Source organism: Erythrolamprus reginae, chromosome 9 (assembly GCF_031021105.1).
Source record: "Erythrolamprus reginae isolate rEryReg1 chromosome 9, rEryReg1.hap1, whole genome shotgun sequence".
Classification (NCBI taxonomy): domain Eukaryota; kingdom Metazoa; phylum Chordata; class Lepidosauria; order Squamata; family Dipsadidae; genus Erythrolamprus; species Erythrolamprus reginae.
The window spans coordinates 49211236-49238003 of record NC_091958.1 but is presented as its reverse complement, the minus strand read 5'-3'; the positions used below and the strand labels follow the sequence as shown (position 1 = coordinate 49238003).

The 26768-nt window shown below is 46.5% G+C and overlaps 3 protein-coding genes across 7 annotated transcripts in view; 2 read left to right on the top strand and 1 right to left on the bottom strand.

Moving 5' to 3' along the window:
* The window catches only part of GPR139 (G protein-coupled receptor 139), a 78917-nt gene extending 63852 nt beyond the window's left edge, over positions 1 to 15065 (top strand). For all 3 annotated transcript variants that reach the window (XM_070761175.1, XM_070761176.1, XM_070761177.1), the window contains one exon: positions 12934 to 15065. In XM_070761175.1, the coding sequence (XP_070617276.1) occupies positions 13092 to 13868 (777 nt within the window). In that variant the 5' untranslated portion in view covers positions 12934 to 13091 and the 3' untranslated portion in view covers positions 13869 to 15065. The remainder of the gene's footprint in view (positions 1 to 12933) is intronic.
* The window catches only part of IQCK (IQ motif containing K), a 163754-nt gene that overhangs the window by 35206 nt on the left and 101780 nt on the right, over positions 1 to 26768 (bottom strand). Inside the window, exon 11 of one of the 3 annotated variants that reach the window (XM_070761173.1) lies at positions 8602 to 8715. The exons of 1 other annotated variant lie outside the window; for it this stretch is intronic. The gene's annotated coding sequence lies outside the window, so the exon portion shown is untranslated. Of the gene's footprint in view, positions 1 to 8601; positions 8716 to 19657; positions 20858 to 26768 lie in introns of those variants that run through there. One more of the 3 variants, XM_070761170.1, reaches the window with a different exon arrangement.
* Positions 1 to 26768, top strand: part of GPRC5B (G protein-coupled receptor class C group 5 member B) — a 140027-nt gene that overhangs the window by 62277 nt on the left and 50982 nt on the right. The window lies entirely within an intron of this gene.

The window sequence follows — 26768 nt, the reverse complement described above, 5'->3', positions numbered from 1 at the left end:
AAACGCAAGGAGTAATCATAAGTCCCCTTTTTCAGTGTCACTGTAACTTTGGCAGCTAAAAAAATGAGAGTAAGTCAAAGATTCGATTGTATAAAGAAAGGGTTCCTTCCCCTATAATGTTTAATTAAACAAACCCTTAAAAAAAAAAAGTTAAGCCCACTTGATCTGGGAAAGCCCTAATCAGAAAGTTAGCTTCACGATTGCAAAGTGTTGGGAAAGATACTATCTGAACTTTGCCCAAAAGATAATAGCTTTCTATTCTATTCCTCTGATATGGAGATGAAATAAATGCTGCACCGACTGAACGTTAAACTCTAAATGCTACCGTGTTTCCCCGAAAGTAAGACAGTGTCTTACTTTCTTTTTATCCCCAAAAGCCCCACTATGTCTTACTTTCGGGGTATGTCTTATATTGTTAAACGGGCACTGACAGCTAAAAAAACTGTGTAAAATGTGTTTTTTTTAGTGTATATGCATTTTACCTTCTGTGACGGGCGGGGGGAGGTTTCTTTGGAGTAGGGACGTGCCCGAGTAAATTTGCAGAGGCGACAGTGACAAGTGCAGGGGACGGCGCGGCGACGTATGGAGAGGGGGACGGTGCGGACGTGGGCAGGAGGCGACGCGCAGCTAGATGAGAGGGAGGCGGCAATACCCCCCGTGTTTCCCCGAAAGTAAGACATATGTCTTACTTTCGGGGTATGGCTTATATTAGCCGACCCCCCTGAAACCCCCGATACGTCTTACAATCGGGGGTGTCTTACTATCGGGGAAACAGGGTAAGATTGGGGTAAAGTTTGAAGAGGATTGAAATCTTAGGTGATCTGCGTTAGATTCAAAGGGGGGGTGTTGTTTTCACTTGCTCCATCAGACATTCTTCCCTAATCTACACTGCACAAAAAAAATTAAGGGAACACTTAAACAACACAATATAACTCCCAAGTAAATCAAACTTCTGTGAAATCAAACTGTCCACTTAGGAAGCAACACTGGTTGACCATCAATTTCACCTGCTGTTGTGCACATTCAACTTTGTACAGAACAAAGTATTCAAGGAGAATATTTCATTCATTCAGATCTAGGATGTGTTATATGAGTGTTCCCTTTATTTTTTTGAGCAGTATACATTTCTGAATTTACAGCCCAAGGACTATGAAACAGCTTGTAAAAGCATTGGAAGAGGATTGGCTGATGTCAAACAAGGGTGGAAACACCGCCCTCGCCCCCCTCCCCTAATATTTACCATTCTGGTTATTGTCTATTTTTGTGATGAAGGAAAAACAGTCATCCCAACAGCTCAAAGGACGCTGAAGGAAGATAAAACTCCTGGGCAAGTGTCCGTAAAGAATGTTATGCATTAAAAACACTTAGCATCCGTCAATAGGATGTCCAGCAAAAGGGTCTGCTTTATTATTATTATTATTATTATTATTATTATTATTATTATTTATTGGATTTGTATGCCGCCCCTCTCCGTAGACTCGGGGCGGCTAACAACAGTAATAAAAAACATCATATAAATCCAATACTAAAACAACTAAAAACCCTTATTGTAAAAACCAAACATCCCTACAAACAAACACAACATGCATAAATTGTAAAGGCCTAGGGGGAAAGAATATCTCAGTTCCCCCATGCCTGACGGCAGAGGTGGGTTTTAAGGAGCTTACGAAAGGCGAGGAGGGTGGGGACAGTTCTAATCTCGAGGGGGAGTTGGTTCCAAAGGGCCAGGGCTGCCACAGAGAAGGCTCTTCCCCTGGGGCCCGCCAAACGACATTGTTTTGTTGACGGGACCCAGAGAAGGCCCACTCTGTGGGACCTAACCGGTCGCTGGGATTCATGCGGCAGAAGGCGGTCTCATAGATACCCTGGTCCGGTGCCATGAAGGGCTTTATAGGTAATGACCAACACTTTGAATTGTGCCCGGAAACTCATCGGCAACCAATGCAAACTGCGGATTGTTGGTGTTACATGGGCATTAATAGTCCCTGCCTGAAAATATAATTTCCAGAAGGAATGGGAGAATATGATGGCAGATGCTCTTGCATTGCCAAAGACAGGGGAATTGTGGTGCCTGCATGCATATCTTGGAATGAGGCTGAGCGCATTGAGATTCCACAAGCAGGGAGCATCAGCTGGTCGTCAAGGTCAATGCTCTAACGCATCAGCTGCCGAAACGAAGTGGAGAAGATTGGAAGATTAGCTAGCTCTTTGCAGGAAAGCAAGTGGGAGAAAGGTTGACGAGAAAGGAATGGGGCCTCAGAGCCATGGGCCCCAGATCTCTATGGGGCTGGATTAGTGGACACTCCATTATTTATTTATTTATTGGATTTGTATGCCGCCCCTCTCTGTAGACCCGGGGCGGCTAACAACAATAGTACAAAACATCATGTTAATCCAATACTAAAACTAATACTAAAACAATTTAAAAAACTCTTATTTATAAAACCAAACATACATACAAACAAACATGCCATGCATAAATTGTAAAGGCCTAGGGGGAAAGAATATCTCAGTTCCCCCATGTCTGATGGCAGAGGTGGGTTTTAAGGAGCTTACGAAAGGCGAGGAGGGTGGGGGCAATTCTAATCTCCGGGGGAAGTTGGTTCCAGAGGGCCAGGGCCGCCACAGAGAAGGCTCTTCCCCTGGGGCCCGCCAAACGACATTGTTTTGTTGACGGGACCCAGAGAAGGCCCACTCTGTGGGACCTAACCGGTCGCTGGGATTTGTGCGGCAGAAGGCGGTCCCGGAGATTATGGTTAGAGATATAACAAGCAGGAAGGGGGAGATTGTGATCCTGCGGTATCGAGCGCTGGTGAGACCGCATTTGGAATACTGTGTTCCGTTCTTGAGACCTCACCTACAAAAAGATATTGATGAAAGTGAACGGGTCCAAAGATGGGCTGCAAAAATGGTGGAAGGTCTTAAGCATGAAACTTATCAGGAAAGACTTCATGAACTCAATCTGTATCGTCTGGAGGACAGAAGGAAAAGGAGGGACATGATTGAAACATTTAAATATGTTAAAGGGTTAAATAAGGTTCAAGAGGGAAGTGTTTTTAAAAGGAAAGTGAACACAAGAACAAGGGGACACAATCTACGGTTAATTGGGGGAAAGATCAGAAGCAACATGAGAAAATATTATTTTACTGAAAGAGTAGTAGATCCTTGGAACAAACTTCCAGCAGACGTGGTTGGTAAACCCACAGTAACGGAATTTAAACATGCCTGGGATAAACATATATCCATCCTAAGATAAAATACAGGAGATAGTGGAAGTCTGAGGATGAAAAATGGCCCAATGGAGGGGGCATGCAAGAGGGTGCGCACATGTCAGTGATGGGATCCTACAGGTACGATCAGGTACGCAGAACCAGTAGAAAAAAATTGAAATTTTTTGCCCCCTTCTGGGCTCTGAGTATGTTTTTCCTATCGCAGTAAATGCGGTTGAATATGTATAATTTTAGAAGAGCTAAACGTGCATGTGTATAAACACATACAGTTTATATAGTAGATAATGTATATTTTTGTGTGCCTGTGTGTAATACATATATGACAAATATACATAGAATTAAATAGTATATTTTGGATGTTCAGTAATAGAATACCAGAATACCTCCGGAACCGCCTTCTACCGCACAAATCCCAGCGGCCGATAAGGTCCCACAGAGTTGGCCTTCTCTGGGTCCCGTCGACCAAACAATGTCGTTTGGCAGGCCCCGGGGAAAGAGCCTTCTCTGTGGCGGCCCCGGCCCTCTGGAATCAACTCCCCCCGGAGATTAGAACAGCCCCCACCCTCCTTGTCTTTCGCAAGTTACTCAAGACTCACCTATATCGCCAGGCATGGGGGAACTAAGACATCTCCCCCAGGCTTTCTTATATTGTATGTTTAGTATGTATGTGTTGTATGGTTTTTTAACAGTTGGGTTTTTTTATATAATTCTTATTATTAGATTTGTTCCATTGTTTATACTGTTTTTTATTATTGTTGTGAGCCACCCCGAGTCTTCGGAGAGGGGCGGCATACAAATCTAATAAATAAATAAATAGATGATAGATAGATAGATAGATAGATAGATAAATAGACAAATAGATAAATATAGATAGATAGATAGATAGATAGATAGATAGATAGATAGATTATAGATAGATAGATAGATAGATTATAGATAGATAGATAGATAGATAGATAGATAGATAGATAAATAGATAAATAGATAAATAAATAGATAAATAGATAGGGAAATTGTACCTCTTTGAGGCGAGGAGAGGCCAGGCACCTTAACCCTAAGCCTTCATGTGAGTGATGTCAAGTTGGCCACCTTTAAGTCAGTCACATGACCTTTAAGCCACCCCCCAGTCACGTGATCATCAAGCCACTCCCACCTCATCACATGGCTTGCAAGCCACACCCACAAAATAAGCCACACCCACAGTGCGGTACTAAATTTTTTTGCAGCCCTTCACTGGCGCATGTGCAGTGTGGAGGAGGTTTTGTGTGCTGGCACACGTGCGTGCTAGCGTGCGCACGCTTTCCCATTTTTGCCACGCAAGAAGAAAAACGTTTGCCATCACTTATCTTAGATCTCCTGGTACGGCAAGCGACTGAACTGAAAAACTTCCAGCCCTGTTGTTCTGCGTCCCCGAGACAGACTGAGATTCCGCCCACATAACAGGAAGGAAGGGTGTTTGCAAACTAGCATTCGGTACCGGTGCGCAGAATTCAACGGCAGCCATATCTTCCTGGCCAAAGAGGCCCATGCTCACTCCTCAACGGAATGCACGGCTGCACAATGTGCTTGTAGAAAAGTCGCCATGCGATTGCTTTGCCTTGATGTATCTTTCAGCTGTGGCGAGGGGGGCGTTTGCCCAGGTTCGCCTGGTGCACCAGTTGTGGCCCTATTTGGATCAGGAGTCACTGCTCACAGTCACTCATGCCCTCCTCACCTCGAGGCTCGACTACTGTAACGCTCTCTACATGGGGCTACCTTTGAAAAGTGTTCGGAAACTTCAGATCGTACAGAATGCAGCTGCGAGAGCAGTCATGGGCTTCCCTAAATATGCCCATGTCACATCAACACTCCGCAGTCTGCATTGGTTGCCGATCAGTTTCCGGTCACAATTCAAAGTGTTGGTTATGACCTATAAAGCCCTTCATGGCAAAGGGCCAGATTATCTCAGGGACCGCCTTCTGCCGCACGAATCCCAGCGACCAATTAGGTCCCATAGAGTGGGCCTTCTCCAGGTCCCGTCAACTAAACAATGTCGTTTGGCGGGACCCAGGGGAAGAGCCTTCTCTGTGGCGGCCCCGGCCCTCTGGAACCAATTCCCCCCAGAGATTAGAATAGCCCCCACCCTTCTTGCCTTTCGTAAGCTTCTTAAAACCCACCTCTGTCGTCAGGCATGGGGGAATTAAGATATTTTATTTATTTATTTATTTATTTATTAATCAGATTTGTATGCCGCCCCTCTCCGCAGACTCAGGGCGGCTCACAGCAATAATAGTACAATGTAAACAAATCTAATATTTAAGTTTAAGTTAATTTAAAACCCCAATTTAAAAACCAATCGTACACACTAGTATACCATGCATAAATTTTATAAGCCTAGGGGGAGGGAAAGTATCAATTCCCCCATGCCTGACGACAGAGGTGGGTTTTAAGGAGCTTACGAAAGGCTAGGAGGGTGGGGGCAACTCTGATATCCGGGGGGGGAGTTGGTTCCAAAGGATCGGGGCCGCCACAGAGAAGGCTCTTCCCCTGGGTCCCGCCTAGGCTTCTACAATTTATGTATGGTACATTTCTATGTATGATTGGTTTTAAAATAAGGGGTTTTAGCTACTTTAGTATTGGATTGTCGCATGTTGTTTTTACCACTGTTGTTAGCCGCCCCGAGTCTACGGAGAGGGGCGGCATACAAATCCAATAAAATGAAATGAAATGAAATCTTGGCACGAGGGGCATTTCACAGCAAACCGAGGAGGAAACCGCTATCCAAGAAGAAAGATCAAGGATATCAACACAAGTGACCTGGGCAGAAGAAATCTCTCTGAACAACAACGTTCTCCCTTTAGGGAGCTTTTTACATGCACGTACTTCGTGTAAGTGGCTGCACGTTTGTGTGTGTGTGTGTGTGTGTGAATGCACACAGCGAGAGACTGATCTGCTAAGGTCAATATTACGAGAGGCGAGATTTGTATTGATCCATCCAATTTTTAAGTGCCTTAGCAAAGTGGCAGATAACTGGCTATCTCGAAAGAAGCTTCAGTAAGCTGGGGAGGCCTGGGTGGAGGGTGGGGAGGGGGGTCTCGGGGGAATCTTAAGTGGCTGCCAAGGCTGGGTGGGAAAAGCAAAAATCCTAGAAGTTGACAGTGGGAAGCAATCGTGCCAGGGAAAGGGCGTTGCAGGGCTGTTGAGTTTGACGTATAACCTGGAATGGTCGCTAAACGAATGGGGCTTAAGTGGAAGGCGATCTGTACAAGGAGTTTTTTTTGACGTTGAGCCTAAAGATTTCCATATGGAAGCACATCCAGGCAATATAGGTGGTCCTTGACTTACGGCAGTCCATTTAGTGACCGTCTGAAGTTACAAAGATACGAGGTTAAGGCTGGGATAGAGATCATTGCAGATACAGCGGTGCCTCTACTTACGAACTTAATTCGTTCTGTGACCAGGTTCTTAAGTAGAAAAGTGTGCAAGAAGAAGCAATTTTCCCCATAGGAATCAACAAAAAAGCAAATAATGCATGCGATTGGGGAAACCACAGGGAAGGTGGAGGCCCTGTTTCCTCCCAGGAGATTCCTAGAGAGGCCCCATGGAGGCTTCTCCCTGCCTTTTCCGGCCCTGTTTCCTCCCAAGAGATTCCTAGAGAGGCCCCATGGAGGCTTCTCCCTGCCTTTTCTAGCTCTGTTTCCTCCCAGGAGATTCTAGGGAGGCCACATGGAGGCTTCTCCCTGCCTTTTCCGGCCCTGTTTCCTCCCAGGAGATTCCTAGAGAGGCCACATGGAGGCTTCTCCCTGCCTTTTCCAACCCTGTTTCCTCCCAGGAGATTCCTAGAGATGCCACATGGAGGCTTCTCCCTGCCTTTTCCAGCTCTGTTTCCTCCCAAGAGATTCCTAGAGAGGCCCCATGGAGGCTTTTCCCTGCCTTTTCAAGCCCTGTTTCCTCCCAAGAGATTCCTAGAGAGGCCCCATGGAGGCTTCTCCCTGCCTTTTCCAACCCTGTTTCCTCCCAGGAGATTCCTAGAGAGGCCACATGGAGGCTTCTCCCTGCCTTTTCCAACCCTGTTTCCTCCCAGGAGATTCCTAGAGAGGCCACATGGAGGCTTCTCCCTGCCTTTTCAAGCCCTGTTTCCTCCCAGGAGATTCCTAGAGAGGCCACATGGAGGCTTCTCCCTGCCTTTTCCAACCCTGTTTCCTCCCAGGAGATTCCTAGAGATGCCACATGGAGGCTTCTCCCTGCCTTTTCCAGCTCTGTTTCCTCCCAAGAGATTCCTAGAGAGGCCCCATGGAGGCTTCTCCCTGCCTTTTCCAGCCCTGTTTCCTCCCAAGAGATTCCTAGAGAGGCCCCATGGAGGCTTCTCCCTGCCTTTTCCAGCTCTGTTTCCTCCCAAGAGATTCCTAGAGAGGCCCCATGGAGGCTTTTCCCTGCCTTTTCCAGCCCTGTTTCCTCCCAAGAGATTCCTAGAGAGGCCCCATGGAGGCTTCTCCCTGCCTTTTCTAGCTCTGTTTCCTCCCAGAAGATTCCTAGGGAGGCCACATGGAGGCTTCTCCCTGCCTTTTCCGGCCCTGTTTCCTCCCAGGAGATTCCTAGAGAGGCCACATGGAGGCTTCTCCCTGCCTTTTCCAACCCTGTTTCCTCCCAGGAGATTCCTAGAGATGCCACATGGAGGCTTCTCCCTGTCTTTTCCACCCCTGTTTCCTCCCAAGAGATTCCTAGAGAGGCCCCATGGAGGCTTCTCCCTGCCTTTTCCAGCCCTGTTTCCTCCCAAGAGATTCCTAGAGAGGCCCCATGGAGGCCTCTCCCTGTCTTTTCCAGCCCTGTTTCCTCCCAAAAGATTCCTAGAGAGGCCCCATGGAGGCTTCTCCCTGCCTTTTCCAGCCCTGTTTCCTCCCAAGAGATTCCTAGAGAGGCCCCATGGAGGCCTCTCCCTGCCTTTTCCAGCCCTGTTTCCTCCCAAGAGATTCCTAGAGAGGTCCCATGGAGGTTTCTCCCTGCCTTTTCTGGTTACAGTTCAGGAGGCTGGGGTTTGTAAGTGTAAAATGGTTCTTGAGAAGAGGCAAAAAAAAATCTTGAACCCCCGGTGCTTATCTAGAAAAGTTCGTAAGTAGAGGCGTTCTTAGGTAGAGGTACCACTGTACTTCGGGGGGGGAAAGTGGCTTGTGACTGTTTTACACACGTACGACCCTTTGCAGGTCAACACGATCAAAATTCAGACCCTTCAGGCAACTGACTCACATTTAAGTTTAGCAGTAGCTCCACCCGAGCATCGCTTCCGGCTTCCGGCCTCCGGCCTCCCTATTTCCCACCTGTATCGTCAGGTTGACGTGACAATCCGAGGAAGAACAAGAACTGTGCCAACCCGCCGTTCAAACCCGCCGTCCTTTTCAGAAAGCCGCGTCAATATCAGCCTCCGAGCAGGGGTCAACTCTCCTAGAAACCCGGGATGAAATTTGGGTCTTTCCTTGCTTGGGTCGGAGTTGCAGCCTCATCGCAGATCCTGAAAAAAAATCAATAACCTCTTCAGAGAACAAGACCAAGCCCCGCGTCTGCCTATGGATCTGGCTACATTAATAGCTGGGAAGCTCCTTGGCAGCGGGAGAAGCTGTTTGTGCAGCCCGCCCAGGGTTATATCTACAAGAGGAACAGCAAACGTGCAGTTCTCCACATCTTGCTGAGCCTTCAATTCCCATCAGACCCAGACGGGACAACTCTTGGCTTGGCTGCTTTGGCTCGAGGAAGGCTACTGGATTTGGCCTGCAAAGCCCAGACAGCCATTAGGGAAGCTATCAAATCATTCGAAGGTTCCGCCTCTCCTTTTGCCGGCCCCTAAGGGTTTGTCCAAGGGACGCGGTGGCTCGGCGGCTTAGATGCCGAGCTTGTCGATCAGAAAGGACGGCAGTTCGGCGGTTCGAATCCCTTGCGCCGCGTAACGGGGTGAGCTCCCGTTACTTGTCTCGGCTTCTGCCAAGCTAGCAGCTCGAAAGCACATACAAAAACGCAAGGAGGAAAATAGGGGCCACTTTGGTGGGATGGTAACAGCGTTCTGTGCGCCTTCGGCATTTAGTTATGCAGGCCATCACTAAAGTTATGCAGGAGACATCTTCAGACAGCTTAGAATCATAGAAGATTGACGGCAGAAAAAGACCTCATGGTCCATCTAATCTGCCCTTATACTATTTCCTGCATTTTATCTTAGGATGGATAGATGTTTATCCCAGGCATGTTTCAATTCAGTGACTGTGGATTTACCAACCACATCTGCTGGAAGTTTGTTCCAAGCATCTACTACTCTTTAGATGCTTGGAACAAACTTCCAGCAGATGTGCTCAAATAATATTTTCTCACGTTGCTTCTGATCTTTCCTTGCAACTAACCTCAGATTGAGTCCCCTTGTTCTTGGGTTCACTTTCCTATTAAAAACACTTCCCTCCTGAACTTTATTTAATCCTTTAACACAGGGGTCCCCAAACTTTTTACACAGGGGGCCAGTTCACTGTCCCTCGGACTGTTGGAGGGCCGGACTATAAAAAAAACTGTTAACAGATTCCTATACACACTTCACATACCTTATTTCTTTCTCTCTCTCACTCTCTTTCTCTCTCTCTCTCTCTTGCTTTCTCTCTCTCTTGATCTCTCTCTTGCTTTCTTTCTGTCTCTTGCTCTCTCTGTCTCTTTCTCACTCTCTCTTGCTATCTCTCTTCCTCCGTCCCTCTCTCCCTCTCTTTTTCTTCCTTCCTTCCCTCCCTCCCTTCCCTCCGTCCTTCCTTCCTCTCCACTTCTCTTTCCCTCGCTCCTTTCCCTTTCTCTTTCCCTTCTCTTTCTTTCTCTCCACTTCGCTCTCTCTCTTTTCCCTCTTTCACCCTCCCTCTTCTCTCCCTGTGGAGGACTCACCCGAGAAGCCTCCACCCTCCGACCCCGGACTCCCATTCAATCCCCATTCAGAAAACAGGAGCTAGCAACTCAAAGAGGAGGAGGCGGGTATGTGTGTGTATGTGTGTGTGTGTGTGTGTGTTGTGCCCAGCTCGGCTTTCGGCAAGCCTTACTTTACCTCGGGTAAGATGAGATTGAGGGGGACATTCTCACTGCCTTGAAAAAAACCCGCGGGCCAGATAAATGACCTCAGCGGGCCGCATGTGGCCTGTGGGCTGTAGTTTGGGGACCGCTGCTTTAACATATTTAAATGTTTCCATCATGTCCCCCCTTTCCCTTCTGTCCTCCAGACTAGACAGATTGAGTCCATGAAGTCTTTTCTAATAAGTTTGATGCTTGAGTCCTTCCACCATTTTTGTAGCCCATCTTTGGACCCGTTCAATTTTATCCATATCTTTTTGTCGGTGACGTCTGCAGAACTGGACACAGTCTTCCAAATGTGGAATCTCACCAGCGCTCTATACAACGGATCACAATCTCCCTCTTCCTGCTTAGGGGCCACTTAGACATCCCCAGCTTAGAAACCAAGGTGAGCAGCGCCCCCTAGAGTCGGTGAACTGGTAGTGGAATTTTGAGTACCTCGGAGAAACTGGTAGTGGAAATTTTGAGTAGTTCGAAGAACTGGTAACAGAAATTTTGAATAGTTTGGTGAACTGGTAATGGAAATTTTGAGTAGTTTGGTGAACTGGTAACGGAAATTTTGAGTAGTTTGGTGAACTGGTAATGGAAATTTTGAGTAGTTTGGTGAACTGGTAATGGAAATTTTGAATAGTTTGGTGAACTGGTAATGGAAATTTTGAGTAGTTTGGTGAACTGGTAATGGGAATTTTGAGTAGTTTGGTGAACTGGTAACAGAAATTTTGAGTAGTTTGGTGAACTGGTAACAGAAATTTTGAGTAGTTTGGTGAACTGGTAACGGAAATTTTGAGTAGTTTGGTGAACTGGTAACGGAAATTTTGAGTAGTTTGGTGAACTAACGGAAATTTTGAGTAGTTTGGTGAACTGGTAACGGAAATTTTGAGTAGTTTGGTGAACTGATATCGGAAATTTTGAGTAGTTTGGAGAACCGGCAAATAGCACCTCTGGCTGGCCCCAGAGTGGGGTGAGAATTGGGATTTTGCAGTATCCTTCCCCTGCCACGCCCACCAAGCCACGCCCACCAAGCCACGCCCACAGAACCAGTAGTAAAAAAAAAAGTTGGATTTCACCACTATGCAGCATGCATCCAAAAAGAATAGTTCTCATCCTGCCTTTGGATTCCACCTTTCTCCTCATTTCTTAGTTTGAGGAATTTGTGTCATTATTCTTGATTGGCCTTGGGAAAAAAATCTGCATGCTATGAAGTCTAAAGTTAAATGTGATGCATTAGCTACACACACACACACACACACACACACAAAGTAATTACTGGATGCATATGAAATTTCAATACTTGGCAACTCACCCTCTCGGTAAACCAAACCTCTGTGCTTTGCGAATTAATTAAATAGGATAGTGGTGGAGCAACCGTTGGGAAATGTCGGTATGACGTCCAGCCAGAATGGAATTAAATCAGGGTCCAGTTAAAGAGAATCGATGTTGACCCACATTCTAAAGACGATTGTGCTACGCTTAAGAAGCACCTCCTCATCTACGGTTGTCTAGACGACGGTTTCTCTGCCTTAACAACTCTAAGATGTGTGTCTACGGAGGTTCTCACTCATTCAGGTCGTGGTTGTCCCCAAAGTGTCTTTTCAAGAGGCAACTGGACTTTCTGGGGGCTTTTTTGAAGATGTTTTGCTTCTGATCTAAGAAGCTTCTTCAGTTCTTCAAAATTGAAGAAGCTACTTGGATGATGTTGTGGTTGGTTAGCTCTGGCCCTGCTCCGGCCCCAAGGACTGTGGATGTGGGGGAGACATCCACATGCTGCAGGCCTGTTTTGCCCCCGGTGGAATCTGCTGATAAAGGCTCCTCTGACCAAGAAGACATGAGTGACAGGGAGGAGGAGAGTGTGGCAGACAGCTCAGAAGGAGATCAATTATCTAGCTCCTCCTTGGATTCGGAACAAGAGTTAATGATACAGCCATGCATGCGGAGAGCGATGCATAGGCAGCAACAACTGAGAGATTATTATCAAAGAAAATGAGGCCACCTGTGGTTGGGTGGGGCTGTGGTCATTAGTGAGGCTGCTATAAAGAGCAGCCTGTGGGTTTGGCCATTGTGGAGGATTATCTGATCGTTGTGTTTCATGCCTGCCTTGCTGACTTTGACCTTTGTGTGCTGATTTTCCCCCGCTTTGAAACTAAACCAGAGCAAAGTGTGTTTCACTTTGTGAAGGAAGAAGGACTGTGAATTGCCTCACAGCTGCAAGCTAAGTATCTCAGAACTGATAAGGGACTTGGACAAATTACCAGTTTGTTTGGAGACGAGTGCTCTTTGCTATACCAAAAGAGGGCTTGGTTTATTTGGATTTTCGGTATAAAGAACATTGTTTTGAATTTTCAAACGTCTGTGTGTGTCTGAAATTTGTATCTGTGAATTTTTGGGAGGATTCTACCAGAGACCTCGACAGAACAATGTTAATCCTTACTTTTACCTGATTTTGATTACTTGTTTATTACTATTCTCAGAAACCCAAATAGGTGCCTTCAATGTATTCTTGTTCTCTTTTAAAATATTCTTAAGTAACTCCATGTGTCACATTTGATTCTTGGGACCTGATAGCAATTGCTAATCTTCTAAAGTTAACCTAATTTCTCTCTCTCTTTCTCTCTCTCTCTCCCCCTCTCCCCCCCCCCCATTACAGCTAACATTTTGACGGTAATCATTCTGTCGCAGCTGGTGGCTCGGCGTCAAAAGTCCTCCTACAACTACCTTTTAGCTCTCGCGGTGGCTGACTTGTTAGTCCTTTTCTTCATCGTCTTTGTGGACTTCTTGTTGGAAGATTTTATCTTGAAGGAGAAGATGCCTGAAGTCCTGGACAAAATTATTGAGGTGTTAGAGTTCTCCTCCATCCATACTTCCATCTGGATTACTGTCCCGCTCACAATCGACCGGTACATCGCCGTCTGTCATCCCCTCAAATACCACATGGTTTCCTATCCCGCTCGCACCCGTAAAGTCATTGTAAGCGTTTATATCATTTGCTTCCTAACCAGCATCCCCTACTACTGGTGGCCGAACATCTGGAAGGAAGACTACACGAGCACGCTGGTTCACCACATCCTCATCTGGATCCACTGCTTCACCATCTATCTGGTCCCCTGCTCCATCTTCTTCATCTTGAATTCCATCATCGTCTACCGGCTTCGCCAGAAATGCAACTTCCGGCTGCGAGGCTACTCCACGGGGAAAACCACCGCCATCTTGTTTACCATCACCACCATTTTCGCCATCCTCTGGGCCCCGAGAATTATCATGATCCTTTACCACCTTTACGTCTCTCCCATCAACAACAGCTGGTCCGTCCACATCGTCTCCGACGTGGCCAACATGCTGGCGTTGCTCAACACCGCCATCAACTTCTTCCTGTACTGTTTCATCAGCAAGCGGTTCCGCGCAATGGCAACCGTAACGCTGAAGGCGTTCTTCCGGTGCCAGAAGCAACCCATCCAGTTCTACACCAACCATAACTTTTCAATTACTAGCAGCCCATGGATATCGCCGGCCAACTCCCACTGCATCAAAATGCTTGTCTACCAATATGATAAAAACGGGAAACCTATAAAGATCTCTCCATGATAGATCCATGACAGGTGATCAGTGGAAGTACCTTCTTTTTAAGCTGTTCCAACGATGACATGGAAGAGCTGGGCGTAATCGTTGCAGATAGCAGCCATTGGATTTTGTTCCTCTCCAAGCATTGGAAGATAAATGGGCTCCTATCGTTTATAGGTGTCTTTTGACATCTCCAGGGGAACAAAGGAGAGGTGGAAAGCTTCACAGCTTCATCTGTTGCGAGGCTTAATCAATAGTCTTGGATCAAAAGATCTACAGGACCTGAGATATGTTCGTTGTCTGGTGTAAGACTTGGGTGAAAAGCACACGGTGCAATTTTCAACGAAGCCTCGCTCTATCACCCTAGGCAAACACTCCAGAAGATGTAAGAAACCTGAATATTTATATATTTCATAGACCCTGACGGAAAGTTTGACGGATTCTAAGTCGTTGCTTGCTCCCTTTTCCAGTTTCGGTTGGGTTATTTTCATCGCGGCATGAAACCTTATTACTTGGATGCTTGGGCACGACGTAAAGGAAGTTAGCCATATTTATAGAATATTTGTATGGTGCATAGGCTAATTTTTGGAGGTTTCATTGGAAGAACTGTTTATACTTGGAAGGACGGGGATCGTTTTCTTGTTTGCTTGTCTTTTTTCCTCCATCTTGGCACGGAAAACCTCTAGAGTGGATGGTTGGAACACTGAGTAAATACAAAAGCCATCGTTAGAATATTTGTATGGTGGATAAGCTGCCATCGGAAGGTGGATGAATGCTTAGAAGGAATCTCTTTCTTAACACTAGCATGTGAAACGACGTGAAAACTCTTCAGTCTTACCTACTTACATTCTGAGCAATGTCCAAAACGGATTGAAAAACAAAAAGAATTTTCCCGAGCGGAGAAAAAGAACAATCACATTTTGTTATTATTGGTACACATTTTTGTCTTGCTTAGCTATCAATCTCGAGTCCTGCTGGGCATTTTCTACCTTTTAAAGGAACCCAAGTCATTGGTGGGGTTTTTTTAACGGACTCCATGAAGTTCTTGAGAGTTAGTCAAAGTTTTCAAGGGTGAGTTAGGGGGGGTCTGCATACATTGGAAAAGGCTGAGAATGTATACACAATGGAATACAATGGGGTGTATGGGCGTGCGGGCGTGAATTCAAATATTTAACTATTTTACCTTCATAAACACAGGTGCACCAAAAGAAAAAAGAAAAATCTGTTTATGGAAATGGCTTCTTAGGGTCCTTTGAGCTTTCCATTGACTGAGATTCTGTTACTTGGATGAAAGACCTTCCAGCTATCGTAAGAAGCCTTGACAAAGATTGCATGGTGTGGGATGAGCTGAAGAAAGCGCAAGGCCGAAGTTAATATTTGTAAAAATGCAGAGAAAATATTTGCCACGTCCCTTTGTCTGTTGCCTCTGAAGAATTATTTGGGACTGTTAATGTCTGCCTTAGAAAACATGGGGGAAATATATATATTTGTTTTCGTAGATTTTCACGGGTACAGGTATGATGGTCTTGGCATATTCGGGTTTCTTCCCGTGTAGGATTTGGAAATTTCTGGCGACGTTTCGACGAGGTCCCACTCGTCATCTTCAGGCTGGTGCTTCTGTCCTTGTTCTAGGGCGAACACAGCGAGACCTGAGCTGCCTTCCTTCTATAAATACTGGTGGCTGGGTGTGGTTTGATGGCTCAGCAATTGAAAAACATCCCCAAAATATGAACAAGCGGGATGATACCTCCCGCCTACCAGACATCTGGAAACCAGCCCTCATTAACAAACATATCCCAGCCATAGAAACTGAAACCAGACTCAGAACACACATTGCAAAACAATCAAGTAGCCTGCAAGCTCCAACTACTCAGGATATCACGCCTAATCCACAATCATTAACTAATCAGCATACCTCAGTCACATCAACGACCCCAGGTGTTACCCCACTGACTCACCAGGAAGTTTCTACACAGCAGGCAATTGCTGAGCCATCAAACCACACCCAGCCACCAGTATTTATAGAAGGAAGGCAGCTCAGGTCTCGCTGTGTTCGCCCTAGAACAAGGACAGACGCACCAGCCTGAAGATGACGAGTGGGACCTCGTCGAAACGTCGCCAGAAATTTCCAAATCCTACATGGGAAGAAACCCAAATATGCCAAGACCGTCATATATATATATATTGCTCAAAAAGAATAAAGGGAACACTTAAACAATGGAATATAACTCCAAGTAAATCAAACTTCTGTGAAATCAAACTGTCTGCTTAGGAAATTGACAATCAATTTCATTTTGTTGTCAGCACATTCAACTTTGTACAGAACAAAGTATTCAGTGAGAACATTTCATTCATTCAGATCTAGGATGTGTTATTTGAGTGTTCCCTTTATTTTTTTGAGCAGTGTATTTTGGATGACATGCCACCACTTCATACGATGAAACCTCGAGGGAAATGGGGGATCGCTCGATGTATCGTTTTAGTGCATGCTTCCGACCAAGTTATTTATTACCAGCCCAGATCTGCAATCTAGAACTTTTAGGAATAACATGGAGAGTCCTTGACTTACAACTACAATTAGGAGCAGAATTCCCGGTGCTAAGCAGGATGGTTCAGTGAGTCAGGCTCAATTTGATTATTTTTTTGGGGGGGGGGGGAAGGCTACGGCTCCCAACTTTTTGGGCCCTGGTTCTCTGGAGAGGGGTTTTCCTTTGGACCAGAGGGACCACAATATCGTGTCTGGCCTACATCCCACGGATGGGGCTTCGCTTGATTGCCCAGCCCGGTTCCTGACATGCCGTGGACCCATTGCTGATCTACGGACCTGGAGTTGGTGTCCCCTGTTTTATGCCAGTTAAGAAATTCAGTATGTAAGAAATTGAGTGATTTAACAGCACATACCCCTTTGAGGGACACAGTGGCTCGGTGGCTAAGACGCTGAGCTTGTCAATCAGAAAGTTGGCAGTTCAGAAGCTCGAATCCCTAGCGCCACATAACGGAGATAGCTCCTGTTTCTTGCCAACCTAACACTTTGAAAGCACGTACGAAATGCAAGTAGAGAAATAGCGACCCACTTTGGTGGGAAGATAACAGTGTTCTGTGCATTGAGTCATACCAGCTACATGATCATGGAGACGTCTTTGGACTGTGCTGGCTCTTCGGCTTTGAAACGGAGATGAGCACCGCCCCCTGGAGTCGGGAACGACTAGCGCATGAAGGGAACCTTCGCTTTTAATAATAATAATAATAATTGCCATGTAGGGCTTTAAAGGTCATAACCAACACTTTGAATTGTGACCGGAAACTGATCGGCAGCCAATCCAAGGAGTGTTGAAGAAACGTGGGCAAATCTTGGAAGCCCTACGATGGCTCTCGCGGCTGCATTCTGCACGATCTGAAGTTTCCGAACACTTTTCAGAGGTAGCCCCATGTAGAGCGCGTTGCAGTAATCGAACCTCGAGGTGATGAGGACATCAGTGACTGTGAGCAATGACTCCCTGTCCAAATAGGGCCGCAACTGGTGCACTAGGCGAACCTGGGCAAATGCCCTCCTCGCCACAGCCGAAAGATGATGTTCCAATGTCAGCTGTGGATCGAGGAGGACACCCAAGTTGCGGACCCTCTCTGAGGGGGTCAGTAGTTCCCCCCCCCAGGGTAATGGATGGACAGATGGAATTGTCCTTGGGAGGTAGAACCCACAGCCACTCCGTCTTATCCGGGTTGAGTTTGAGTTTGTTGACACCCATCCAGGCCCCAACAGCCTCCAGGCACCGGCACATCACTTCCACTGCTTCGTTGACCTTTTAACCCCATTCTGAAAAGAACAAGGTCCATTTCAGCAGGAGAGGACATTATTGGTTCAGATAACTCTGGCTTCGATAGGTGTAGCACAGTAAAAACAGAACATTGGAAAGCCAGCCAACTGATCTCAAGGCAGAAGCTCTCATCCTCGTAAAATTCTCCAATAAAAGAGACAAACCCCCACCCCAATGTCTCCCGAGATACGAGGTTACTAAGTGTTGGAGAGATAGAAAAAGTCTCCCATTGATCCCAGTTAATTAGAAACGGCGTCTCCTCCAATATCGCTTCTACAAGCGCCTGTGATCATGCCAGGATGTGTGTTGGTGTGTATTTCTGTGCGTGCAGCTGTTTGTTTATTTATTTTATTAGAGTTGAAAGGGACCTTGCAGGTCATCAAGTCCAACCCCCTGCTCAAGCAGGAAATCCTACACCTCCCCAGCCAGATTGGCAGCCCAATCTCCTCTCGAAAATGTCCAGAGTTGGGGCGGTCACAACCTCCGCTGTCAGGCTGTTCCACCGGTTGATCGCTCTGACCGTCAGGAAGTTCTTCCTTATTTCCAGGTTTTAGGGATAGGCATGTATCACATAGCACGGTTAAACTCTGATTGTTCCTCATACCCTCCTATCTACAGTAGAAACACACACACATACAAACACAAGCCAGCATGAGATCATTTCTTAACATTACCGTGTTCTCTTTATTTTATTTTAACAAATGAAGCACCCTTGGTTCCTTGGCCCTGAAAAATCTCATTAAAAGGAAGAAATCTAAGCATGAAAAAAAAACATGTTTCTTTTTCTCTCTCTCTTTTGCAAAGAGAAAGTTGCATTGAATGATGACACCGTTCCTGGTGGTTTGGGTTTTTGTTTAAAAAAAAAGAAGGCTGCTTTGAAAAGATATTCTTTTTCGTGGTGCACAATTGAATAAAAGGAGCAACCCAGAGACATAATCTGTTTTTTTTCCCCCTGTAAAATTGTCACTTTTGTTGAGGGCTTAACAACCGGTTTCACTAGAGATGCTCTCAGCAAGAGGGAGAACGAGGCAGTGGTGATTTCAAGCACTAGCGTCCATTTCTTATTTATTTCTTATTATTTAAATTAAAAGGCTACCCTTCTCCGGGCAAAGATAGAAAATATAAAACCCCAAATATTTAAAAAAAAATTAAAAAAACATTCATCCATTACTACTAACATACTACTGCTATACACTACTAGCATTCTACTCATCCATTGCTACGAGCATAGTACAATGTATCACTCAACGGCCCCAGGCATGCTGGCAAAGCCGTGTTTTAAACCTTTTCAAAAGGCCAGGAGGGTGGGGGCCATGCAAATCTCTGTGGGGAGTTGATTTCAAAGGACTGGAGCCACCACAGAGTAGGTCCTTCCCCATGGTCCCACCACTGCTTGGCTGACGGGACCTGGAGAAGGCCAACTCTGTGGGGGTCTAGTTGGTCTCTGGGACACGTGAGGACATGTGGTTTCTTATGGTAGCAATCATTTTAGATGCCCAGCTTGGTCAAGAGAAAAAAACAAATGAAAAATTGAAAAAGCACTTTAGAACGAAGACAGCATTGGACAATGGATACATAGGATTGTGTACCGCAAGCATGTAATATATACACTGCTCAAAAAATAAAGAGGACACTTAAAACAACACAATAGAACTCCAAGTAAATCAAACTTCTGTGAAATCAAACTGTCCACTCAGGAAGCAACACTGATGGACAATCAATTTCACATGTTGTCAGCACATTCGACTTTGTACGGTGTGGGCAGGGATGGGGATTCAGCCAATTTGGACTAGTTTGGGCGAACCGGTTGTTAATTTTAAATCTGGTGCGTCGAAATCAGTAGTTGCAAGGACTGGTTGATTCCGTCCAACCTGTCCATCCGTGTGGCCTGTTTTGGGTGCGAGATAAGTGCAGGGCCCTAGCGGAGGTTCCGGGATGTTCTGTCTGGGTCACTCCAGAAGCCAATACCAACCCAAAAAGAGAAGCCAGACACACTGGTAAAAGGCAAAGGCAGTTTTATAAAATCCAAGAAAAACACAGGTAACAGAAAATGTCCTTACAAACAGGAAAATGCTGTATCTTCAGATATATTCACGAAGGCCAAAAGTCCATGCAGCAATACAGGATTCTTGCTGCCAAACCAAAGCTGTAGATAGCAGACCTACACCTCCCACGGATCTTCCAAAGCTGCTGGGCCACAAGCCAGGAACAGAGACGCCGAGAAACAAGACAGGATAACGCCACGCCAAGCTGATAACACTCCACATGGCTTAAAGGGCTTGCCTGCCTTTTAAACCCTGCTGATGAGGACCACACCCAAACCCAGCTGTTTCTACTTCAATGGTGATAATATCTCTTTAACTGCTCCTTTCGTTGCTCTGAACGTCGCTGTCTCATGTCAATGACAGCTTGTGCGTCATCACCTAATGACTCCAAGCTACTGGCTGGGGAGAGGCCCCCCCCCCCGGGGCTCTCATGCTGTTCTCCTTCATCCCATTCCTGATTTTCCTCTCCCCTGTCCGACTGTTCAGCCCCCTCCTCTGCGCTGTCATCCTCCTCCGGGCATGGAGCCAGCAGAGACACAACTGGTCCCTGAGCAGCCTCAGGCTGAATCACAACACGGGAGGACAAAAAATGGGCCTAACAGAAGTAACGGAAGTACAGAAATGGGCCTGATTCCAGCCAGGGGGATGCCGTTTTTGTCCTCCCAGAGGCTCGAGGAAAGCCACACATACCCAGAAACCGGGCGGAGAACTGATTGCTAAATTTTTTCGATCCAACCGCTGGGCGTGGGTTTAAAGCCTTGCCTGAAGTTTAGAGCAAGGGTGACAATGTTTTCAACTGTGCTTTGGGGTCTCTCTTTCTAAGCAGCACCCTACTTCCCCCATCTGAAAAATGAAAAATAAAAGCAGTAGAAGGTCTCTTTTTTCCCCCCCTAATGTCTTCCTGAGACTGAATGGAAGGGTGAGAAGCTGGGAAGACGAGGGTTAGCGCTCTGCCTTGCACACAGGGTTGGGATTCTTCCTCCTCCTCCTCCTCCTCTGCCTTCCCTTCCTCTTTTACTCTTGGGCTTGCAACCTTTGGAGCATAATTGATATTGATCAAATTCAACCGGTTGAAAGACGGGCTACAAAAACGGTGGAAGGTCTTCGGCATCAAACTGATCAGGAAAGACTTCATGACCTCAATCTGTCTAGTCTGGAGGACAGAAAGGAAAGGGGGGGGGGACATGATCGAAACATTTAAATACGTTAAAGGGTTAAGTAAGGTTCAGGAGGGAAGTGTTTTCAATAGGAAAGTGAACCCAAGAACAAGGGGGCACAATCTGAGGTTAGTTGGGGGAAAGATCAGAAGCCACATGGGAAAATATTATTTGACTGAAAGAGTAGTAGATGCTTGGAACAAACTTCCAGCAGACGTGGTAGATAAATCCACAGTAACTGAATTTAAACATGCCTGGGATAAACATATATCCACCCTAAGATAAAATGCAGGAGATAGTATAAGGGCAGACTAGATGGACCAAGAGGTCTTTTTCTGCCGTCAATCTTCTATCTTTCTATGTTTCTATAAGCCAGCTGTTTTGGCTGTAAATAAAAGCTCTGGACCAGTCAGGGATTCCACTTACCGGCCGCTACTAGTACACTCTCCAGGACCGACGCGGGCATGTGTACATCTGGTGGCACGAGATTTTGCTTCTGCACATGCACAGCAAGCGAAATCTCATGTTAGGATGGTCATGCGTGAGAAATTTCGCCGATTTGCAGTGATTGCTTCTGCACATGTGCAGAAGTAAAAAAAAACGCCCCAAATCGGCAAAATCTTGCACTCGAGAGCATCCTCGTGCGGGATTTCGCTTGTTGTGCATGTGCAGAAGCTAAATCTCACACAGGCGGGCGCATACACATATCAGGGGCGTGGAGATGCATGTCCATCTCAATTTATTTATTTATTCATTCATTCATTCATTCATTCATTCATTCATTCATTTATTTGTTGGATTTGTATGCCGCCCCTCTCCGTAGACTCGGGGCGGCTAACAACAGTGGTAAAAACAACATGCGACAATCCAATACTAAAACAGCTAAAAACCCTTATTTTAAAACCAATCATACACACAAACATACCATACATAAATTGTAGAAGCCTAGGGGGAACGAATATCTCAGTTCCCCCATGCCTGACGACAGAGGTGGGTTTTGAGGAGCTTACAAAAGGCAAGAAGGGTGGGGGCTATTCTAATCTCTGGGGGGAGTTGGTTCCAGAGGGCTGGGGCCGCCACAGAGAAGGCTCTTCCCCTGGGTCCCGCCAAACGACATTGTTTAGTTGATGGGACCCGGAGAAGGCCAACTCTGTGGGACCTAACTGGTCGCTGGGATTCGTGCGGCAGAAGACGGTCCCGGAGATAACCTGGCCCGGTGCCATGAAGGGCTTTATAGGTCATAACCAACACTTTGAATTTTGACCGGAAACTGATCAGCAACCAATGCAGACTGCGGAGTGTTGGTGTGACATGGGCATATTTGGGAAAGCCCATGATTGCTCTCGCAGCTGCATTCTGCACGATCTGAAGTTTCCGAACACTTTTCAAAGGTAGCCCCATGTAGAGAGCGTTACAGTAGTCGAGCCTCAAGGTGATGAGGGCATGAGTGACTGTGAGCAGTGACTCCCGATCCAAATAGGGCCGCAACTGGAACCCCGATCCCAGCCCTTCCAGCCCATTACTGCTCTGGACCCATTTTGCCTGGAGGCAAGAGAGGGAGGGAGATGCAATAATGTTAAAATAAAGAGACGGGGAGGGTTTTTCTCTCTCTTTTTTGGAATCGCCTCCTCTCCTACGTTGAAATATCTGTCATTCTCCAGACAGCTTGAAAGACAAAAAAAACCACAGCTGCCTTAAAAGAGAGGCAGGGCTGCTTTTCAGTCATAATAATGTAATAGCTGGGACTGAGGCTCTCTAATTCATCACTGGGGTGTTGTTGTTGTATGTATGTATGTGTGTAGGGTGGGAATCACACACACACACAAACACACCATTCAGGCTCCGCTAACTATTAATCGGTTGGTTTTGCAAACGTCCCACCTTCTCCTTCTACCCTTTGGCCTGAATCTCGGGAAAATTAATCAGTGTAATTAGAATAAGCGCTGAGTTTAAGCAGACACCCCAGAGATGGACCACGTGATCTGCTGCTCTTCTTCTTTGATCTGTCTGGCATGCGCGAGGATACCATGTGCCCTGCATTTTAATGGGAAAAATAGCCCCTTTCTCCTAACGCTTCCCTTCTTCCTCCTCCTCCTCCTCCTGGCTTCAAAGAAATTAAAAACAAAGGAGAGGAATGGAGGGGAACGAGAAGAAAGATCCACTGGGTCGCTCTTGGCTAGCAGTGACACCTTAGATCAGTGTTGGCGAACCTTTTTTTCATCAGGTGTCGAAAGAGCATGGGCACGCACTATCGTGCATGCACGAGTGCCCACACCCATAATTCAATGCCTGGGGAAGACGAAAATTGGGGGAAAGGAATCCTCAATCTGAGTATTGCATTGGCAGTTCTGTGTTAGCAAAAACTTCAGAAGAGAAGGATTTAGGGGTAGTGATTTCTGACAGTCTCAAAACGGGTGAGTAGTGTGGTCGGGCAGTAGGAAAAGCAAGTAGGATGCTTGGCTGCATAGATAGAGGTATAACAAGCAGGAAGAGGGAGATTGTGATCCCCTTATATAGAGCGCTGGTGAGACCACATTTGGAATAATACTGTGTTCAGTTCTGGAGACCTCACCTACAAAAAGATATTGACAAAATTGAACGGGTCCAAAGACGAGCTACAAGAATGGTGGAAGGTCTTAAGCATAAAACGTATCAGGAAAGACTTAATGGACTCAATCTGTATAGTCTGGAGGACAGAAGAGAAAGGGGGGACATGATCGAAAAATTTAAATATGTCAAAGGGTTAAATAAGGTCCAGGAGGGAAGTGTTTTTAATAGGAAAGTGAACACAAGAACAAGGGGACACAACCTGAAGTTAGTTGGGGGAAAGATCAAAAGCAACATGAGAAAATTTTATTTGACTGAAATAGTAGTAGATCCTTGGAACAAACTACCAGCAGACGTAGTTGATAAATCCACAGTAACTGAATTTAAACATGCCTGGGATAAACATATATCCATCCTAAGATAAAATACAGAAAATAGTATAAGGGCAAGACTAGATGGATCATGAGATCTTTTTCTGCCGTCAGTCTTCTATGTTTCTATGTTTCTAATAGCTTGCCCCACCCCTCGGAGACCCTCTGGAGGCCAGAAATGGCCTATTTCCCAACTTCTGATGGGCCCAGTAGTCTCGTGTTTCAACCTCCCTATGCTCCAAAGGCTTCCCTGGAGCTGGAGAAGGGTAAAAACGTGCTCTCCCATCCCCCCGGAGGCTCTCTGGAAGCCAAAAACGCCCTCCCAGAGCCGCTGTGTGAGTCAAAAATCAGCTGGCCGGCACACACATGCATGTTAGAGCTGAGCTAGGGCAACGGCTCACATGGCAGGCCAATGTCCCGGGGCCACAAGATCCCACCGCGTCAATTTTGCAACCTTCTGACAAGCAAACTCAACGGGGAAGCCAGGTCCAATTCAAAGCCAAACTTTCGAGTTCGGCGCTCGGGAAAGCGCCAGGAAGCGCCGCTGCCAAGCTGTAACCTTTCGGAACAGTCGGGGCGTTGAAGTCCCGACACATTTATTTATTTGTTTGTTTGTTTGTTTGTTTGTTTATTTCTTAGATTTGTATGCCGCCCCTCTCCGTAGCCTTGGGGCGGCTAACAACAGTAATAAACAGCATGTAACAAATCTAATGTTTAAAATAATTTAAAAAACCTTATTAAAACCAAACATACACACAAACATACCATGCATAAATTGTATAGGCCTAGGGGGGAAAGGGTAGTTCAGTTCCCCCAAGCCTGACGACAGAGGTGGGTTTTGAGGAGCTTACGAAAGGCAAGGAGGGTGGGGGCAATTCTGATCTCCGGGGGGAGCTGGTTCCAGAGGGTCGGGGCCGCCACAGAGAAGGCTTTTCCCCTGGGTCCCGCCAGACGACATTGTTTAGTTGATGGGACCCGGAGAAGATCAACTCTGTGGGACCTAACTGGTCGCTGGGATTCGTGCGGCAGAAGGCGGACCCAGATGTATTCTGGTCCGATGCCATGAATGGCCTTATAGGTCATAACCAACACTTTGAATTGTGACCGGAAACTGATCGGCAACCAATGCAGACTGCGGAGTGTTGGTGTAACATGGGCATATTTGGGAAAGCCCATGATTGCTCTCGCAGCTGCATTCTGCACGATCTGAAGTTTCCGAACACTCTTCAAATATAGCCCCATGTAGAGAGCGTTACAGTAGTCGAGCCTCGAGGTGATGAGGGCATGAGTGACTGTGAGCAGTGACCCCCGGTCCAAATAGGGCCGCAACTGGTGCAGCAGGCGAACCTGGGCAAACGCCCCCCTCGCCACAGGGGAAAGATGTTTCTCTAATGTGAGCTGTGGATCGAGGAGGACGCCCAAGTTGCGGACCCTCTCTGAGGGGGTCAATGTTTCCCCCACATCTTCAGAGCTTTGGGTTCGGAGAAGGATTCTATGAAATGACCCAACAGGCTCCGGAAGGATGAGTTTTGGGTGTCCTCTGGACTTGTTTTCTGAGGCCGTCTGCTGACCGCAATCAAAGGAAGCCCTACAGTTGAGTCCCGGTTACAAAAACAGACGGTGGTAATTGCAATTCATGGCAGAGGCAGCTGGTGCACAGCCTCTGCTCCAGCTACGTGACCGGGGTCCTATCGCTCTTGCCACAGCCGTGTCTGTTCCTCCTTAAACTGGGGCATTAAAAAGCCATCCATTCTCCCTCAATGGGCTGTCACTGATTAGGAATTTAATTACCACCCGGCGCAAGGAGAGCTTTTAATTTCTCCTGCGTTATGGAAACCCGAACCGAGGCGGCGTGCCAGATATCCGTGCGCAAGTGGGATTGACAGTGACGTGGTGCATCTTTGCTGGGGAAACGTGCGCAGGCCGGACAGGGTGAGCTTTTGGTGGCCGTGGAAAACTGGGCGCTTTCCTGGTGCGGAGGCAGAACTACAATTCCCAGCAGCCTCAAGAAACAAGGGTCAAAGGGAAAGAGGCTGGAAGCTTGAGGGAGCTTGGTGGTTGGTGACCCGGTACTCTTCAACATCTCCATCAATGACTTGGACTAGGAGATAGATGGGGAACGTCAAATTTGCAGATGACACCAAACTGGCAGGAATAGCCAACACTCCAGAAGATAGGTGCAAAACACAGAAGGATCTTGACAAACTTGAACAATGGGCGCCATCTCCGGAACCGCATGCTACCGCACGAATCCCAGCGACCGATAAGGTCCCACAGAGTTGGCCTTCTCCGGGTCCCGTCGACTAAACAATGCCGTTTGGCGGGCACCAGGGGAAGAGCCTTCTCTGTGGCGGCCCCGGCCCTCTGGAACCAACTCCCCCCGGAGATTAGAACTGCCCCCACCCTCCCTGTCTTTCGTAAACTACTCAAGATTCATTTATACCGCCAGGCATGGGGGAGTTGAGATAACTCTTCCCCCTAGGCCATTACAAGTTATGCATGGTATGTTTATGTGTATGTTTGGTTTTATAATAGGGGTTTTAGTTGTTTTTTATTATTGGATTGTACATGTTGTTTTTATTATTGTTGTTAGCCGCCCCGAGTCTGCGGAGAGGGGCGGCATACAAATCCAATAAATTATTATTATTATTATTATTATTATTATTAATTATTATTATCTAGCAAAATGAAATTCAATGGTGAAAAAAGAAAGGTTCTACATTTAGGTATGAAAAACAAAATGCACAGGTAGAGTATATATATGGTACATTGCTCAACAGTAGTAACTGCGAGAGGGATCTTGAGTCCTAGTGGACAACCATTTAAATAGGAGCCAGCCCTGTGCAGCAGCTGCCAAAAAAGCCAACACAGTTCTAGGCTGCATTAACAGAGGGGTAGAATCAAGATCACGTGAAGTGTTAATACCACTTTATAAGACCTTGGTAAGGCCACACTTGGAATACTGCATTCAGTTTTGGTCGCCACGATG